General features: G+C 39.7%; 1 protein-coding gene across 6 annotated transcripts in view; it reads right to left on the bottom strand.

Moving 5' to 3' along the window:
• TENM2 (teneurin transmembrane protein 2) overlaps nt 1-20652 on the bottom strand; it is a 534344-nt gene that overhangs the window by 39133 nt on the left and 474559 nt on the right. For all 6 annotated transcript variants that reach the window (XM_059825282.1, XM_059825281.1, XM_059825283.1 and 3 more), the window contains 2 exons: nt 14268-14414; nt 3127-3337 (listed from right to left, as the gene is read on the bottom strand). In XM_059825282.1, the coding sequence (XP_059681265.1) occupies nt 3127-3337; nt 14268-14414 (358 nt within the window). The remainder of the gene's footprint in view (nt 1-3126; nt 3338-14267; nt 14415-20652) is intronic.

Here is a 20652-nt window from a genome sequence, read left to right as displayed (position 1 = left end):
TCTAAAGCGATGTACGTATCGGAGAACGTATCGGAGAATGTCTCTTTGCGTCAGTACTACCAGGGGGTGTTTTCAGGTCTTTTCTATTAACTCTGAAATGTTCGAGGGGCTGTGACGTAAATTTCTGACTGTATTATACGGGCTATTTAACAACTACTTCCTCATATCTCTATTCCAAACAAGGTGTAATATTTTCTTCAATATTACATAAAAAAGAAACTAACTCATGAAAACGAGCCATTTCCATTACTTTTCTTTTAGAACTTGCAACCATTTCTTGACTCTCCAGGTCAAATTTTAATTTCTGAAATCAACATTTTGTGACAGAATATGGAATTTCATAGAAATCAACACCTGTTGAGAAAATCTACTTGGGAATACAGTGGACCAAAATGATTGTCTTGGCATTGTTCATTTTGCTTGAACTATTTTATGTCACACACACACACAGATAGTTGTAGGAAGATAGTCACTCAGGCTTCTACAGAAGAATCTATAAATCTGCAGAAAGCCGATTTAGAAAGAAGTCATCGTATGACAGAAGAGAACTGAGAATGTTCATGACTTAATTTTTTCTACCTTCCATTTTAGTATTTCAGGAAATAATTTGAATAAGAACATTTTGGCCAATAATCTTCCCTGTTATTTCTAAAATGCCAAAATATGGACCACAACGGATATTAAAATTTGTAGCTAAAACCTGGATTTATAAGAAGTAATATGTCGACTAACAGTCACACATAGGACAACCCTTTTTTTTTGGTAATCTTTTGAACATGTAACTGACAAATTAAGCTGATACATTAAGTCTTTTTTTTTTTTAACATGGAAGTTAAATGTGTAAAACCACGTAACTATTTTTTTTCCTGAAAACTTCATTTCATCTTGTTTCTGCACAGAAACAATCAGTGAGATCTAAATAATTTTGCACTCAATACGTTTTGTTATTTATCGCTTTAGCAGGGTAGGAAATAACTATTTTTTCTTATACTAGCACTGGAAAAAAATCGTAACCACTATTTTGTCCCACTTTTTCATCTCTTTCAATGGAATAAGAGGTTGAACAAAGAGAAGAGAGAGGCCGTTATCTTTCATGGTAGCTACTTCTTGAGAATATGGCAGCTTCAGTGTATGTGAAACTTGGAGTCTAACCCTGTAGCACTTTTTAACGAAAGCCTTAGTTTTAAAACTTTCAATTTGACACTATACATTAGATTTGCCTAAAAATGCTACCAAAAATAACAGCTGAGCTATAGAATTCTCAAAAGCACCTTCACAACGTAGAGGCTAAGGCCAATTTTAAAACGTCATTAATATGCCATCTGCAAAGACATGCTAAAATACACGATGTACTTCAGATGAATAGAACAGAACTAAGACTCCTGCCACCAGGAACCCTAGAAAACATATTTTAAAAGAAGAAAAAATCTACAATCTCAAATGAGATTTTTTCAAAGGAGCCTCAGGATCGAAGGGCCCAGCTCCTGCTTAGTCTAGAGCTCTAATTCTTAGACTGTTTTGAAGACTTCAACACATACGCATACATAATCAGCTTTATTATTTCTAATATAATTTCTAATCTTTCTTGGATGGTGCAAGAATGTCTGCATATCACTATACTCGTCTAGAAATCTGGAATGATAATCACCTGCTTTTGTAAAATACTTCAAGATCTAGGGATAAAGTGTTGGATCACATTAATAACACAACTAAACGTTATCAGATGATAGTGGAATACAGATACAGGGAATACGCTCATTTTCATTCTGGGTGGCTTAATGAGGCAACAGCTCAAGCACTGGTTAGCATACAATATGTAACAGGAAACTGCCCGCTCCTCTTCTCTCAAGGAAATTTTGCTGACTGTAACGTACATAGAGCAGCAGGTACCAACCAGCCTGTGGACTAGAATGCTTTTTATGCTGTATCCTGTATTCCTTTTTGGACAAATTATTCAGCCTCATGAATTAGTAAGCCTCTCTCTTGTCTTGTTTTCCTTTTCATGCAACATTGAAGAAAATTGCAAGAATTCCCCCATTTCACTTTCACAGAGCTGATGAGGAAAAAAAAAAATCACCACAAATTTAGATGAAAACAGAACAATTTTCTTCCATTTTTCCAAACAACGTCACGTGTGTACGCATAGAGTATTTTATAGAACAGAATAAAGTCTGTATTATATAGAGTAGGATCCAACAGGGCTCTTCTTATAAAATATGGAAATCATTGTGCTATTTGAGCATCATAGGTATGAATACAACGGGGTCCTGCCTGATGTATCCAGAAACATTACGATCCTCATTTTACAGACAAATATTTAGCGACTTGCTCTACATCACCCAGTAAGCCTATAATGAAATCCTGACTGAAAAAACAGTTTCCTTTAACAAAGTCCAATCTTTTGGGCGTTATCGCGAATGAAGTTCGTTCTTCAGTTTTAACTTTGGCAATATGAACATAATTAACATATTCATCAATTTCTTAGCATCTTTCCATGGAGACATATTTAAATAATACTGATAAATAGGAACAACACTCTTCTTGTAAGCATACAATGGCATCAAATATCACTTAATGATGTGGTGGCTTTTAGGTTAATTATAAATATATAAGTATTAATCATAGGAAGTACAGACATAGAAAAAGAAAACCAAGAAGAAAACAAAAACCTAGTCAGATGTATTGATGATGCAAGTGAAACATCAAGTAAAACAGTTTTATATAAGGAATAAATAAAAAAACCTCCTAAGTTATTGTATCTTTAAAATAATTTGAAATGTTATTCCATTACTGAAACTTGTGTTAATGGCACTAAATAAAATGCAATCTCTTTCTAACTGGAAACCAGTTTGCATTTTCCCTTGTTGTAGATTGCACTCTAGAGAGTCGAAGAAACCTTCTTCTAGGTGTGACCAATATGTTAAAATGCTAATAAAACTCAGTGTTATAAAACAAAGGCCACATCATAAATTGCAAGAGTGCCCTCAGTGGGAATGATGCCCGAGATGCAAACGCATGAAGCACCTGAAAGCAGCATCTCATGTTCAAATAGGAATAAAATCTCTGGGAGAGATTTTGCCATACAATGCAACTGCACAGATACAGCATCATTTTTATAGCTGCTACCTGCTGTTGAAGGGATTTTCTCCAGGGATGATGTGAGTGCTGTCCTTCCCCACCAAAAGCTTGATTCGATCATAGAATGACTTCACAGCTGGTGAACCAGAATGGCTCTGTTGTATGATGTCAAGAGGATCACGTGAACCCCGGCACAGCAGGCTATTTTGACAAGTAGACTGGAGGCAGCAGTCTGGGTCTAAGCAGTCAACCAAGCCATCTGAAAGGTAAAAATCATCAAGATTCAGCTGGCTGCACGGTGCTATCGAGCAGTAATATTTAATGGACATCTTAAGGCACTGGGAAAAAATGTTAATGCTTACTCTTCACAACACCTCTACGCCATAAAACTGGTAATTGAACCAATAATGCAACGAGGATGAGACTTTCTAAAGTACACTGGTTAAACACCGTTACCGCTACAATTAATTTAAACCAGTGTTAGATGAGAATCAATCCCACAGAAATATGTTAAGGGTTGAAATTAGGAAGAAGGAATAGTGGAAGGAGTACAGGATTTTTTGTTTAGGTTTTTTGTTTGGTTGGTTTGTGGGGTTTTTTAAATCTTTCCAACTGTTTGTTTTACAAAGTCTGTAGATTTCCTTCCTGGGCTACAAGAGTGTTGTGAATTACGCTGTTTAATTTCATTTGTTCCATTTGGGGAGATGAGGGAAGGAGATGGGGGTGACAGAGTAAGTTATCATTACCTAAGTAAAATAAAAATTACATTGTACCCATTTTGGGAATTCATAGGATTGCTTGGATAAGGAAGGATCAGTCACAAAGCCAGGGGGTTCAGTCATCATATTACATATTAGGTTCCATAAAGACTATTTCTTAAGAAGTATTCTTAAGAAAAAATAGAATTTAAACACCAGAAGTTGAAATGGAATCCTCAATGGGGAGATTGATCTGTATACTCAGATAAATCACATTTTTAGCACATACAGTAACAACTTCTAGCACCATCCTTGCCTTTGGTATCATCATTTAACTGAAGTATGTTCTCTCAATGGAGTTCTACTGTAATTTAGAAATTAATAACCATTTACTTTAAAATATTATCAGCTCTAACATTTAGAGCTGCATGATGAGGTCACTGCAGACATAACATATGCTCACCTCTTCGAAATTTAGAAACATTTGTTCATCTACTCTGGCAAGAATCAGGCATTCAATCTGCAATCTATTTAGGTCTGTAAACTTTCAGAGACTCCCCAGGGCATATTAATCTGATTTTTGAATACAAATATGGCCTGGGCATATACTGAATATCATACACAAGAGAGAACATTCCAGTAGGTTAGTTGACAAAAGTACCTTAGAGTAAGATTATGACTCACGTATTTTCAAGATTTTCAAATGCACAACAGACCAGCATTACCCTACACAGCGATAACTGGAAAAACAACAACAGAAGAAAAAACAACCCAAACCTATAAAAAGCTTTCATATTTTACAATTGGCCTTGTATTTCCAACGGATTGTGCGTGCCTGAAACGACTGTTTCTGATTTAAAAACAAAATTGCCAAGGTATGCTGACAATGTTTCATTCAGCCCTCTAAGGAAATTTAAGTTAAGACAAACTACCTTGTCGCGAGAGCTATACATTGCTTTAAGGTCAGTCACCTATTCACATTAAGAGCTCCATTAATCTTAAATCCTTTCCAACGTGGCGGTAGGAATTTTCTTTTTTGCTACAGTCCATTTTCCACCTGCTTTATATAATCGTTGTAAGGACACCATTAGCTTCAGATTATAACTCAAGGCAGTTTTCCTGTTAAGCTCTGAGAACTTTTTCTCAGCATCCTGCATTCTTAGTTTGTGACACCTCTACGACTAGGAACTTATAGCTGCCCACTGTTTAGTCCGCTCAGTTCTTTTATTCAGACGACCACCAGTCAAGAGGATGCTATCAGCACATTAGAAATAATAGAAGCAAAACACAGGATATAAACTGCTCCCTTTGCCAAATTTACATTTACCTGTTCAAGCTGCATCGTATTTTTGCGATACCTGTTATTAGAGGTGAGCATATGTTATGTCTGCAATGACCTCATCATGCAGCAGATTATGGGATGCTGTGACCGAACACTTCTGATGACACCATGAACTTTCAACTGGCATATCAATCTCTCAGCGTCCTGTCAGTCACGCGAATCACATCTTTATGCTCGCAAGCCCCCTTGGATATAGCCTGACATTGCAATCTTCAGTAAATTACCCTGTCACTGCCAATCTCACCGTTATCTCACAAACAATCAAGCAGGCAATCAAACTGCTCTGAATTGCCAGTTCAGGACCTGGGAGGCTAGAAACATCTCCATCCAATACCAGGGAGAAACCTGTGCATGATTCCTTTCATGTTGGAAGGTTTTTTAGGCAGTTATGTGAATTCAGACTCGCACACTTTCAGATGCTACAAGAATATTTAGAAAAGACAGGCATATACTGTAACATAAACATACATATGATTTACTTGTTTGGAACATTATTGCTTATAATATATGGCTGTATTCTCCCATACTAATTTACTCCCAGATGGCATGATTTGGGAGTTAGGATATTTTTACCTTGTTCCAACTACTTGATCCAGCCTGTTGCAAGAGCAGAACCGAGGTATGGATCTGTTCAGCACACGCAGCCAGAACCTGGGCACTGCTGTTTGGTGTCAAAGGCTTATACACCGCTATGTTGTTTGCATTCATTGTTGCATTGCTGCTATTATTTACTTTGTTGCTCTGAAATCTCCAACTCTATGTATGACAGAGTATTGACTACTGTCAGGATATGTTTGTTTCTAATTCATGTTTGCCTAATTTGCTATCCGGACGTATTATCACAGAACGGCTGAGGCTGGCAGGGACCTCTGGATGTCAGCTGGTCCAACTCCCCTGCTCAAGCAAGGCTACCAAAAGCCGACTGCCCAGGACCATGCCCAGAAGGCTTTTGAGTATCTCCAAGGATGGAGACTCCACAACCTCTCTGGGCAACATGCTCCAGCGCTCAGACACCCTCACGATAAAAAGGTGTTTCCCAGCATACGTTTGTGCCTGGGGTTGTTCCTCCCCAGCTGCAGGAACTTGCACTTCATAGGGTTCCTACCAGCCCATTTCTCCAGCCGTATTGTACCATTACATATGAAGTAAATTCTTACAGAATCATTTAGTTGCATTAGACTCAGTTGATTAAAACAAGGGCTAGAAAAAAACGTACCTTCTGTAAGAGAAAACTCTGCCATAAGCATGAATTTTAATTATAATTCAGTACTTTGTTTTTTAATATATGTTTCAGAGCTTGTCGTCTTCCAGATTTCCTCAGGCACACTGAATTATTTATATGGTTAATTCAATGACAAAAACCTCACCATTAGCCTCACCAAGATACTGCTGCTTTTTATAGCATACACATCTGAGTCAAGTGGCCAGTTAGCAGCTCTCTGAAACTCTGTGTGCTAAAGGGGAAGAGACTGTAGCAGGAATTAAGATGATGCTAAACCTCCTCCAACAATTTGAGACCAAAGGAAGTCCTGACTTGGCCTTAACTGAGAAGAAAGAAATAGGAAATTTTCATCTGATTTAAACTGGCAGCACAGGATTAGCTCTCCATTGCTGTTCGTGGTTCTTCTGAATTCCCAGATCTTGTCAGAAACAAATCCAGTGACACGGTATTCCTCTTGAAGACTTCACTTCTGCTAATGGATACACACATTTCTTGACTTTCTGTGAACTGTTCCACAAGATTTTTGGCAGACTTAACTATACCGCAAAAAGAAAATTTTGAAGTACTACATGTACGTAGAATAATCTACTTGTGCACACCATATTTTAAGATGGACTTATGATTGTGTTCCTCTTGAACATCGTTACAAGGCCTAAAAAGCTCTCAGTGGAAATAGTGATATATTTTACTGCTAATGTATTTAGAACCTCTCATCATCACTTTTCCTTCACCACTGAATGTATTTCTCATCAGGCGACTGGGTTCCAGAATTGTGCTACACCTTTCTTCGGAACGTTGACGCTTGAGCTACTGTTGGGTTTTTTTTAAACTCCTCGGAGTAAATTATCTTTAGTTTCCGCTCTTCATCAAATACTTGCAGGTTGTGCTTCAGGTTCAATTCACGATGCACGTTAGAACGAGTCAACTTTGACCTGACATCCAGCGGCTTGAGAAACTGCTTTCTGTCCCCAGCAGGGGACAATTTTGTTTCCAGAACAAAACTTCGGAGCACATGCTCAGCAGAGGGCATCCTTACACTTCACACGAGCTGCAGGAGCTGGTGACTTTCAGAGCGTAATTCCTGGAAATTTTTCTTTTTCCAATAAACATTTCAGACTGATGATTAAAATGGAGGCGGGGAGGGGGGGAAGAGCAGCTACTACGAACCCTGCAGGCAAAAGGGCCTTTGATCACTCTAAGGGCAAATTAGTTAATTTATCATGATCCGATTTTAATTATGTGTAGTATTAATATACCCAAGGTGAAAGAATTAGAGATGCTCTATCACATTATCAAAAGAGTAGGCCTTCTCTCTGCCAAGACAGAAATATTTTAATTGAGCTCTAAAACTGCATGCAGAACTGTTTCCACAGCCCGGCTATTCCACAGCCCAGGATATCTTATTACCAGCAAGTTTCATCTAATATTTAACCCAAATTTTCACTTTTGTAGCTTGATCTAATTACTGTTAGCTATATTGGCATACATCATTCAAAATGATTCCTCAGAAGTTCCTAGCGCTAAGAAGAAAGGAAATGCTTCTAATCCTGTTCCAGTCCTGTCCCCCAACCAGCCAAACTGGGAAGCCTCTGTAAACTGTCAGGATACCGCTGGCTTTTACAACAACCTGTGAGCACAACAGAGTCCGGAACCGTAAACCTAAACCAAAGCTGTCTTTCGGGAAAAGCCAGATTGTAAACCCCAGATTGTGGTAAAGTAGAATAAACCTGGCTTCTGTGTCAGCTGGGCGTGCCTCTGAATGCCCAAAAAACTCCCTGATGAGGTTTTAAAGTACCCTGGAATATGACACTGGCAGAGCAACAGCCCCACTTCCCCTGCCCGCTCAGGACCCCTGTGCTGCCCAGAGCTCCGGCAGTCGGGAAAACCCTCATCCCTAAAAGCACAAGCCCAAAGAAACTACTGCAGGTGTAGCTCCAGCTACGCACTGAGCCGGTGGTGGTCCTTCAGAACCTGTGAATACCGGCGAATTATTGATGTTCGAGCTTCAAACCACACATCGCTTAGAGCAGAGTTGACTTAGAGGGCTCCAGGTTGAAAACAATCTTGAAAAAAAATGTTTGTTGAGTTCCAGTGTACGCACGGATACCCACACAGCAACTGGTGGCTTTCTAAATGATGGAATTTGCAGTCACTGAATTTCTTGCTTTCGCTTCTCTATGGGTTATAAGAGCGTGTTATTGTAGTAACATATCCCGTGAGGGACAGTGTAAGGATAAGCTGGCTAATGTGCGTAAAGGCGATTAGAGGCTGACGTGAAGTTTTAACAAAATCACATACAAGCACGCTCCTTAGCTCTTGTCAAACTTACATACTGTCCAGTTTTGATACAGATTTTATACTCGAGCCTACATGACTCGTTCTGGCCCCCATCCACAACAGATTTCAACTACTCATCACATTTAATGTTCTAAACCTGACTATCGTACAGGCTGTGGGAAGGTATTTTCTGCACCAAGAGTATTCTGGGTATTTATATTGAGAACTTCATAAAATCTTTTGTCTGTGCTGAATTAGAGACCCCTGCTGAGGCAATGCTTGTTGAGGCAAGCTAAATTACATGATTTGCTTTTGTGCTGTGAAATACTTGTATTATCTTAAATGTCACAAGCCTGATGCAGTATCAAGTCACAGGATTTGTAATTTTCTAAAAGCATTTTTTTTCTAAATGTTTATTGCAGGAAGACACTTCTCTTTTCTTTCTATTTTCTTTCTGTCTAATTTCAGAAATGAGTTTTCTAAGACAACTCAAATAAACAGCCTTTCAATCAGTCAAGTGCACTGTCCTGACAGTGAACTTCTCTAGAAATGTATTTTTCTTGTGAATTGAGGAGAATTCATACTGGAGCAGATAGCTGGCTCTCTTTCATTCATTATCTTTAATGTATTGTGCCAAACAGAATTACCACCAACTGTACTTCTTGGTGGGGTTACAGCTGTACAGTAACAAGTTGAAGGGCAAAATTTGCCATCTGAGATATGCACAACTCTCTTTGGAAAGCCAAGTGGAAATAAATCAAAATGTATTTTAAAAAGAACGTCCCACTTTGCATACCAAACAAGGAATTGTTATAGAATTAGCATTCTATACTGCTATGGGTTGCTTCCTTTCCTTCACCACCCAATTTTAGTCCAGATAATTACATTTTGAGGCGAAATGTGATCTGTGAAGTGATATAAGCAGTGACTGCATTTAAGGCTTTGTGTTTTTTTTTTTAACCTGCCTGCACCTGCCCTCTCCACCCTGATCAAATCTGAAACAAACCACTTTTTAGCAAAATTTTGGCTATTTTCCTTTCTCTGAGATTACACCATTTAACTGTCTTGTCAATAAAAATTATAACCATAAGTAGAGTAAGTTTGAAAGAATGCAAAAGGTGGGAGAAAAGACAAAGATGGAAAAGCAAAGCCTAGAAAGAGTAACCCAAGTGGGCGATATGGGACTCCTGCCAGGGCTGCTTCTGCAGAAGCCAGAGTTCTTCAATATCTCCCCCAAATCATCCCACAGAATTTAGGACAAAGGCCCCTCAAATATGAGCTCCTGGTATCAGCTGCCTTCAACATCTAGTGAAACTATTCTTTAGAAAAGAAATATGATGTTTGCTATACATTAAATTGTCCATTTTACTTGGAAGCACTGTAAGGTCTAAGGTGAAATCTATTTAAACATACACAATTTACGAAGACTGTTCCAACGTACTAAAAGCATTTTGCAGTTTAGTTAAAATAGTTACTGTAAAAAGATGGGTGTAAATAGCCCCTGTAGTGATTTCCTTATGCAATATGTCAAAAGAAATATGAACTTAAAAAGTAATGTACCTTCTCCCATTCCTCAAAATATCATTTCTAATCCCTTAATTTCCTAAAATAAATCCACGGTGAATTAAATGGGTTATACATGTCTATTGGGGGGATTATACATTGTAATCACAAGTATAGGTCTTAAAATAAAGCTATTTTTAATCCCTCCAAAAGATGCTTAACAACTATTAGACTACTGAGGGACTGATTAAGGAAAGGGATTAGATTTAGAAGTGGCCACAGTAAGTAAATTACGTATTATGTTTTGGAAAACAGAAGCATTTTCCAATTAAAAAATATCTTAAAAGTGAGTCAATGCCAGAAAACCCTCACCAGTTAGGCTTCCTCCTTAAAGATAAATAAATAAATAGACAAATAAATAATTAAATGAGAGCCTTTCAAGCTTTTTCAGCAAAGTAGCCTATGCACCATAGCAACCCTAGGCAGGTTCATCATGAAGACCCAGTTAAGCCCATACTTAGATTTGACATGTGATGGTAAGGACAAACACAGGTGAATTTGCCAGTGCTACCTCGGATCAGGCACAACTCTACTGGAACAGCTCTAAGAGGAGAAAACAGCTCTGGACACTCTCTCCTCTCTCTGCTCTGGAATCCTGTTTTATTTATGTGAGTAATACACACTGACATCTCATTTAAAATGAAGATTTGTAAGTCTCAACAAGACAGGGACACATCTGCCTCTTCTGGGAATAAACCAACTAAAGGGCATTAATCTAAAATTGAAAGAAAATATTAAGTATAATCTTTCATTTTCCTCTTTTTGAACTATGGTACGGAATTCGCATTGTGGCAGATAATAAGACAAAACAGGACAAATGGGAATCCCTTTGGAGTCAGTGGCAATGCTCTTCTTGACATCCATGAAATGAAGACTTGGCCTAAGGCCCCTGAATCTGATTGTGAGATACAATTGCAATAAGAATGGCTGAACAGCAGAAGAGCACCAAAATATGTTAAATCTGATGCAACATGGGGAAGAATGGAAGACAGAAAATGATAGTTCCGCTTCAGTGACACACTGAAGCATCTATATTTTAACAACATGACTAGATGGATGGAAAGGGAAGGAGATTGAGCTGTCCAGATAGGGATCTCATTTAGGCAAAAAATTGTATTTTTAGCTACCCTGCTGCCTTTCGAAAGAACAGCTTGCATCTTCTGCAGTACTCCAGAACTACTTGCTTATCTTAACAGAGCAATGTTGGTAATGGAGCAGCAAATGAGTTCAACATTTTGCTGCAAATAAACTTGGTTGAGTTTTAAATGAAAAAAGAGACTGGGAGGAGAGGCGATTTCTTTAACTTTAATAATCTTGTGTTTTATGTGAAACTTGGGGTTCTGGTACCTAGCTGAATCTTTAACATTGATTCTCATAGTACAGTTTTCAGCTTTGTCTAATGAGAAAACTTAATTCTATCTGCTCCTTTATATAGGCAGTCACACTTACATAAAGGTGCATCTTGAAGCCCCCAGCACACATCCCTTCCTCCCTCTCTGTTCCTGCACACTCCTGTAGTCTCCGCTGTGATAGCATTAATAAACACATAGGTCGCAGGATGTGTTCCTGGCCAGATGTGTACTGAACCAGATACATGAAGAATAGTACAGCTCAAGGCAAAGGCAGAACTGCACTCTAAGATACTAAGCATTAAGTGAGTAATGTTACGTTCAGCTTTGAGTCTTGTTGTAGCTCTTGTGACTGACAATTTGACAAGCTGATGGGAATGATAATGGCTCTGTCCTTACAGCGCCAATTGGAAAGGACCCCATGCCACCTCAAAGAAACCAGAAACTCAAAATATAATCAAGCAAACTGAAACAGCAAAAAATCACAAAGGCATGACAGAGACAGAAGACTGCTGCAGTGCCACACAGCCCGTGGGTACCTCTCAGCCTGTGCCCCCTACAAAACACAGCGTGGCTGAATCAAAGGGTTTGTCTGTTCGGTTTTTCAGGTATACCTTGCAAGTATTCGGAGAAACAGCTAGCTGAACAGGTGTTGAACATCACCTAAGCTCCCTTATAGAAGAACTCTACAGAAATGAAATCAGGATGAGACTATTAGAGAGGAGTAATGATTGTCGGATTCACGCACTGAGCTAAGGGTCGGAAGACAAGAGATTCTTTTCTGCCTTTATTATAAAATCCCCACGTGAAAATGTGCGGGTCAAACGGACTTTTCAGGTTGTTTGGACCTTGGAACAGGCATAGATTTTCAAACTGCCTACACCCCCACAAGAAGCAATGAGCAGTAACCTCTCTAGCCTCTGGAAAAAAACAACTTCAACCTGCAAGCATTGAAAAGGTCTGAAGAGTTCCCCCCTTAATCTTTCTAGCTTTCAGCTAGACCAGTTTTCTTTCAGGCGCGACTATGGTAAACCAGAAACCACGCACCTTGCACGGTAATGCTGATTAATATTATATGTCTGTTGTATGGCATATTTATTCTATGTACTCTTTGACTTTGATGAACTACTATTTGCCTTCCATGAACTAAGTTTTAGAATTTGCAATTTTAAATTGATATGAACAGCTGAATGGTCTCACTGGTCATTTTTTCCCCTGTTGGCCTATCTGTTTTACAAGTGGAGAATGTTGTCTTGGATAAATAAGTAACATCTTATTCCAGTACTTCTAATAATGTTTTCCAAACTCATATCTTGTTTTGAGGAAAATCTGATGATACATCCATTTCAAGTTTTTCTTCAAAGCCTGTAAAAACTGCAAACCTAAGCAGTTCACCTTTTAGTTTCTTACATTGCATCTTAATGTAAGTTTAGTGGGTTTTCTTGTATAGTTAAATGCCAAATAATGTAATTTGGCACTTAGATTCTGCTCTTTACAACTCGGTAACAGCTATGAAGCAAGTTCCAGTTGTCTGAAATTGAATCAGCTCCAGCTCTTTTAAAATATTTCTATAAGCACGGATCACATGTGAAACCAAGGAACTAATAGAGGATTTACAGATTAAAACTAGCGGATGATATTCAGATGTGATTAATATCATGTAATCAAACGCAAATATACCCGTTCCTCACTTTGGGACTTACGAACAAGTTCTACACCCTGAAATTTTACATCAAATTAAAGCACTCATCTCAATGACAATTTTACCCTAGAAGCAGCCATTCAAGGAAGCCAAATGTTTCTTTGCAGTTTTAGAAAACACCAGGAGTAAAACATTTCTTAATCACCAAACAACAGATGCGCTCTTTAGATTAATTGTTGGCCAAAGAAAAGTGAAGGAGTCTCAAAGCTGTGTCTGGTGCTTGACTTTCAATGAAGAGCAGGAGTGAGAAAGAATCTACGTGACTTACTAAAGACATTGTAATGAAAGGTGTAAGACAGCTACTTCGAATGAAGGAGACAGATTAAGCAATCTTATTTAGACGGCACGACTTGTCAGAACTGCCTTCAGCCCAGCATAGCCTAATACACCACGGAAGGCTCTACAAAATGAGATCAACTAAAGCCGTCTTTGAAGGTAAACACAGAACACAAATTCTACGTTTAATAGGGATGTGCCTGATAAAGGAGAGGGAAAATTGAACTGGGATCTCGGAGTCTTACCATACATGACTGTTCAGCGCACCTCACTCAGCCCTTTGAAGTCTGGCACATGAATCGTGCCGTATGACAGCAAGCTACAACCACTTACACAGGTTGTGTACATGAGAGCATGACCCTAGCCTCCAGCACAGAGCAGAAAAAATATTGTTAAATATCCCGCTCAACCAGCCGCTACGCTTGTGCACACAGGCACGGTAAGTTGTTTTGCAATGCACATGCGCCAAGACCCCACAGGAAAAAGTTCTGGTCCGCTGGGCCATGTTCTCCACCATGGGCCTCGGCGGGATGCGGAGTGGGACTGAGCCTGCCTGCTCGCTCCCGACGCAGGCGTCGCGGGTCACCACGTCTCTCCACAAGGCCCCAGCTCGCTCAGCCTCACTTGCTTCAAAAGAAATGTAACACCACCACCTGACAACGATGACAGCCCAAGTCTTTCTGAAGGAAGACGACTCGCGAAGAAAGTGTGTATAACCCTTTGTTCTTTAGGGACTGGGAATTGAAAGACTTTTGCTCACCTCCCTCATTATCCTTGTTATCAGCACAGGCGGTTTCCATGGCAACGTTGCATCCAGGCCCCCTCCAGCCGGTCTGGCAGACACACTGCCAGCTGTTCTGACCCAGCGTGCATCTCCCATTGCCATTGCACAGATCAGGGCAGCCATCTGGTTGAAGAAATGGAGAAGGTAAGTACAAGACACACTCATTCACGCTGCCACTCAGACTTCTGACAACATTACTGTGCAGACAAAAAGGCTCGTTCCTGCTGGTGGGACCAACGCTCTCCTGGCCCAGAGCCGCAGCCCTGGGGTGGAGAAGGAGGGTAGAGAAAGCCGATGCCTCAGAGAAACGAGATTTAACTCAAGCCAAAAGGCAGGAGGAGTCCTACCATCACCCATAATATGCATTTTAAGAACGCTGTAAAGGTTCAGCTCTTGAGTTGATGGAAATTACAGTCTGCTGACAGAAGATCACAGCCTTTTATTTTTCCCACTGTATGCGTGTGTATACACACATACGAGGGAGAATGTCTTATTCAACAAGCACGTCAATGTTCAGAGTGCCTTTTATATTATGCGTTGCATAATTCTCCAGAGCTTCTCTAAACACAAGGTTTAAATAAATAGTTTTGAAAATATTTCCCGTCTTTAACAGTCATTTAAAAAGACCTACTTACTTAACACTAAGTTTACTTACATCATGATGTAACATTTCATGATTTCTGAAAGACACATTAGAAGAGATATCCCACAAAATACGTATGTTTTCAATTGACTATGGATATGATGTGACTTATTGTGTAGCAAAAGCTGAATTAGGAACAAAAATATTTATTAGCTAAGGTGCTTACATGTTCTAACAAAATGTCCATAGGTAACAGAATACCTCGACTGCTTTTTCCTGAAGATAAATGAGTCTCAGGAGGCACTACTGTATCTTACTGAATATTCATTATGAAAAAGGGTAAGAAAACCAAATTCCAGCCTTGGTATATACAATCAAATCCATCAACACCCAATCCACACAAGCAGGTGTAATTTGCCTGCGGAGGTGATAGAAGATTTGAGAGTCCTGCAGCAGACCTCTCATAGCACCTTTTCATTAGTCTTAGCAGGAGGAGAGGGCTGTGTTGCCATGCTGACAACAGATGTTGGATCCCGATCATTCACCAGCTCTCTCGTTTGGGTTGGAAATACAGTCTAATCCTGCCATCTCTACAACCACCAGAGAACCTGGAATAATTAATCTCATTGCTGTTGGTCTTGGGCAGAAAATTTAATCTCAAAACAGCTCACAGAGCTTCGTGCTCTCTCATTTTCCCCTCCGCCAGCAGTGATGGGTCACTGTCAGCATCAAGATCTGCAGGGACCTGCTGCAGCCCTCTCAGGTCTCACCGACTGGCTGGGTTAGTCCTTTGCATTTGCCACCGTGACCCCAAGCTGTGACTATTAATTAAGTATGCCACTCCCTTCCCCGGGCATTTTAAGAGCACCGGGGAACTAACGGGCACCCTACCAGAGTGTGGATACTCTTGTCACCAGCTGTGAGTGAGGAAGGCAGCAGTGGGAAATATCCTGAAAGCAAATAAATATGTTTTCTTTGTCTGAGCAGCACTGCTTCAGATGGGCAGCACTGGAGAACGACTAAGGTGACAGTATGTCGCCTTTGTGCCCCTTGGCCTCTGTAGGTGACCGGGAATAGGAGCAACTGTCAAACCAGCACAGCTTTCATACTAGTGCTGAGAGGTTGAACAGCCTTCCAGAAATCACTAACTTAGACCGCCTGTGTTTCTATAACCCTGTTCAGAAAGCCGCAGCTCTGAGTTGTGTCTCTTCCTACGCCTCCCAGCCGCCCTTGCTGTAGCCAGGTGAGGTTAGAGAGTTCCTCGGAGCCCACGCTGGTTTTCACCCTGCTGCAGGAGTTTCCCATGCGGGAAAGGGAGCTGCCTTGTACCCCTGGTGCTCACACAACTGGTATCACAATATGCAAGCATTCACTTTACTTTTCCTCTTTGGGTTGTTACCTGGTACATTCATAGCGATTAATTAAATTTTAATAGGACTAAGTAGTCCACAGCCACATTAACCTTCGATGTAATTCTGAAAGTTTGCTTTACTATTTTGTTAAAAAAATGAATGCTGGGCCTGTGGAAGGTGCTGGACCAAGACCTCTGAGGCCTCAGCTGTCCCACAGAAAAGGTTCTTTATAAGTAAGAGCAACCAAAGCTTCTGTGCATTGTCCTACCAAGGTGCCTGAACCTGCACCGTTTCTAGCACTGGCACAGCGGCTCGATCCCCACCAAAGCTCTGTGGAGTAAGATACCAGATCTCTGTGGACAGGCCAAGACCATTCAGTTCATTTTACACAGAAAAGTATCAGCAGGTAGAAACAAGTCCTGGAAGTTTTATTTCAATGCTGTTATGTATTAAAAAAATACAGTGCCCCTTTCACTTAAATGCAAGCTTATTTTGGCATTACATATCTTAGCTATAAAAAAATCGCACTTACTTTTGCATCACAGCTAATACATTTTCAAGGCATTTATTTTATCTCTTTCATTTGCCAGGTTGTTTGAATGACCAAAATGATAACATTGGAGGGGAGGCATCAATACTGTAGGACAAATTATTTGTTTTAAATGAAAACCAAATAGTAATTGTGAATATACACACATGGTTGGCTTTATACTGAGGCACTGAAGAGAATTAAATCACTGAAGCAGTTTGCTTTGCAGCATATGAGCAAGGTAAAAACAGGAACAGTAGGGAGCTAGCAAAATCTCTGAAAACTTTTACGTGCAGCTGGGGATTAATGGACATGACTTTGCGATTAGCTTAAAGAGAGAAGCAAGCATCACTGATATAGACATGATGTTGCTAGGAAACACTACGCTACCTCTATAGAGTTTTATTTAACTGTGGCCTTCCAAAGACAGACTTTGTGTTTCAGTAACATAAATATCAGAAGGAAGGGAAAAAACCAGCAGTAGACTACAATAAGATCCAAGTACTTTGATAATAATGTCTTCCTTAAAAGATCTATTAAATTAATGATGTATTAACCTTCAAAACAGCTTTAAGTAATGGACAACTATTTAGAAATTTTGCATGGTAATGTGTGTTTCGGTACACGCGTGTATGCATAGATGCATTTCTGTTTATGCCTGTCTTTCTTCAAGCAAATATTTACAGAGCATTATAGTCTGTTAGACCAAAATTTAACAGCCCGTTGACCAACTAGACAACGGAGCTCCACTATGATCTATTAATAACAAGTTTTCTTTTAAAAAGTTCGTATTTAGGCAGTGCACCGAATGTCTCTATTTAAATCTTCCTACATGTGCGATCAGTACCGACGAACATCCTCAGCACACGCACCATTTGCACGTGGCTAATGGGCCTTGATGCACTTCAGCGGGTTTTGGCAGTGGACAAGGTCACAAAGTGCCTAACTGAGGAGCCCTCAGAGTCTCAGCAAATGCCCAGTGCTCACAGCTGGACTTACGGTCTTTGCTGGAAACACACACTGTACGAAGCACACCCTAACACCAAGTGCATCGTTCAAGCTTGCTTTCACCCTGCAGTCCTAGCTCACAGCGCGCAGTGTATCACCTCCTGACTGTCTTATGAATTCACTCGCAGAGGGAGGCAGTCAGAGAAAGAGTAAGGTAGTCACAGAGGGAAGGGCTATCAACATCTAACCTAAAGAAGTAATCCGCCACGGTATGAAGCTCTCAGTCACAGCACAGAAAAGGGCCCTTCATGCCAAGCAGACAGGTTGCTATTCCTGGTGTGTAGAGAAACTCTACTCATCTTTTCTATTACAGTATGCTTAATGGAAAATGTCAAAAAGCTAGGCTAAAAAAGAAGAAAGTGCTTGTTTAAAGTGCTAGATTGACAACCTGTTTATTCACAGAACAGGCAGAGTACGGGCAACAGCAGTTCAAGTGTCTCCCACTTTCCCAGCAATGTCTCTGCACAGGCTGCTGCTGCTAGAGGTGAAACACTAATGCAGTCTCCCTTCTCTTTCCATCTCCAACTTGCCTGTGGGACTGGTAACTGGGAGCTTTAATACAGGTACTTATGCATCTACAATTAAAACAGCAAGAAAGATTTCAGTACTTTTTGCAATGTAGTGTCAGGAATCTGTGCCTGCACTGCGAGGGACCATCAGAGTAAAAGAAGGTTTCAAAGTCAAAATACTAAAATTCATTCCTCTCCATACCACAGACGAACCAAATGCCCAGCGTTCATGTAAAGTGAATGCTGGAAGGCAGTGGTAAAGGAAAAGGAGAAAACAAAGGCATTGTCTCTCTGGATCTAACAGAGAATGAGGTAAACTAGTGTTCTGTACATATGAGATCCCAAAACACTTTTTAGCATTCTCACTGAACAGAACAATCTCCATAACCTTGCAGTTCTGGAACACCAGGGCTAGTGTTTAATGCCTGAATTTATTTCCTCTCTTAGTTTCTTTTCCAACTACCCAACTAAATTGGAGTAACAGAACAAATTCATTAATGGATTTCATTGTGTTTCTTGCTTCTCTTTGCTCAAGCAGGCTGTTACATTCTTAACTTGCTCATAGCTTAAAAAGCTCATTTCATACCACATCTGCAGCGGTAAGTAGCATGACAACGCTGACTCTCACCGATCACAAGGGCTTGAAGACAACTCTGAAACTCTGCAGTTTGGTAAGCAGAGATTCAGCAAATTTATCTGTTTCAGTGCATGGGGACACTTGCGCCCTATATACCTACATTATTTCTCAGTACTTGAAAGCCCTTCACTTACATTTCCTCAGCTTATCCATTCCAATGCCCGTATGGTGACAGTACGTTACAATGAAAGGAACTTTGGTGATACATAGTACAAATGAATACTCAGTAACAACATGGACTGTGGCTTAAGAAAAAAAAAAAAAGGTTTTTTCATAAAATATTTGAGGTCCTTCTTCTAGGCATGAATTTGATTTCTGCCTCTTGACTGTGCCTGTTACTAAGAGGAAGATGATCTACCATGGATGCTAAGTAAATAATGTAGTATCAGAAGAACAGGACACTATTTAACAAAACACTTTGAGAAATGAGAACATGTCAATATGAAGAGGAGTATTTAGTCAACTACTACTATATATATATACACACAATTATTACATTTATCTTATTTCACATTTTTAATATTCATGGAGAAAAGGGATCAAAAAGGTTCAAGACTCTTGGTTAGACACAACAGGGAAAGAAAGCTCCTATCTGAAAGCCCTTATTAATCCAAAAGACAAAATGAGCTTAAAATATTAGATTTTGTTATTTGTTTGCAGAGCTCCACATCGCCACAGTCCATGATGGGGCCTAGAAGATGCTATAACAATATAAATTAAAGTGTTTTTCATAGCAAAAATAGAAAAATAGATAGTCTAGAAAACAACAAACATTGCTGTTACTGAGGTCATTGTGAGCAAAACTGTCTACTGCGTCCTCCAGGCCTATGTAAGCTTTATCTATTTCTATTGTTTCATATTTTCAAAACTTACGAGAGATTTACGAAAAGCTGAATTTAACAAGAAAGTCTGTGGAATCATTACGAAGAGTAAACAAAATCAGTATGGACAGTGCTTGTTTCTAAGAAAGTGATAGTGCTGGATATATTTACAAGAGAATACTCATAGGTTTTACCTACAGTGAAATTTTTTTTGAAACTAAGTTGTAAGCTGATTAATGCATTTTTTAACTCAGCAAATTAATTCCCAGTATCTAGGCAGTACATCAAAAATTCCAATCCAATTTTGGGTAAATTCTGCACAGAGTTCCTTTTCATTCCACTGATACTCACAAACTCCAGGTATACAAATACACATGTACCCAGCTACCCGGGCATATATAGATTTTCCTTTGCATAAACTACTTTAAAACTCCAAACCAAACACTTTAAGTAAATCAAAATATAAAGACACACTGTCCAATTAATTTGTGGTTTCAGACTAGACCTTAATAATCATCAGAACTCCCAGTTATGGTGGGGAAATCACTCTGAAAAAGAAGGAAGGGAAAGTCAGCCAGGGAACAGGAAGTTAGAGAAATCTTGTTCTTTTTAAAGTTTTCAAACTTTGAAGGAATAAGTAGCCTCTTCGTATAATGAAAGGAAAAAGGGGAATAGGAGAGATGGAGGGAAAAAACTAAAATGGCTCTAGGTGGTATCTCGTAACCACTTAGAGAAGCGGACAATGTTTTTAGCCTCTCCTGAGTTCATACACGGAACATTAGATGTGAATCTTCTGAGTCCTTCTGATCCAATGCGGTCTACCAGCCATCTATCCCCCAAACTCCTCCGAACAATATCTTCAAGCAGATAGAAGGGGTTCCCAGCACCTCTCCCCGTTTAGCGCACATGTAGTGCAGCTATA

Source organism: Gavia stellata, chromosome 16 (genome assembly GCF_030936135.1).
Source record: "Gavia stellata isolate bGavSte3 chromosome 16, bGavSte3.hap2, whole genome shotgun sequence".
Classification (NCBI taxonomy): domain Eukaryota; kingdom Metazoa; phylum Chordata; class Aves; order Gaviiformes; family Gaviidae; genus Gavia; species Gavia stellata.
This window is presented reverse-complemented; position numbering and strand designations above follow the sequence as displayed.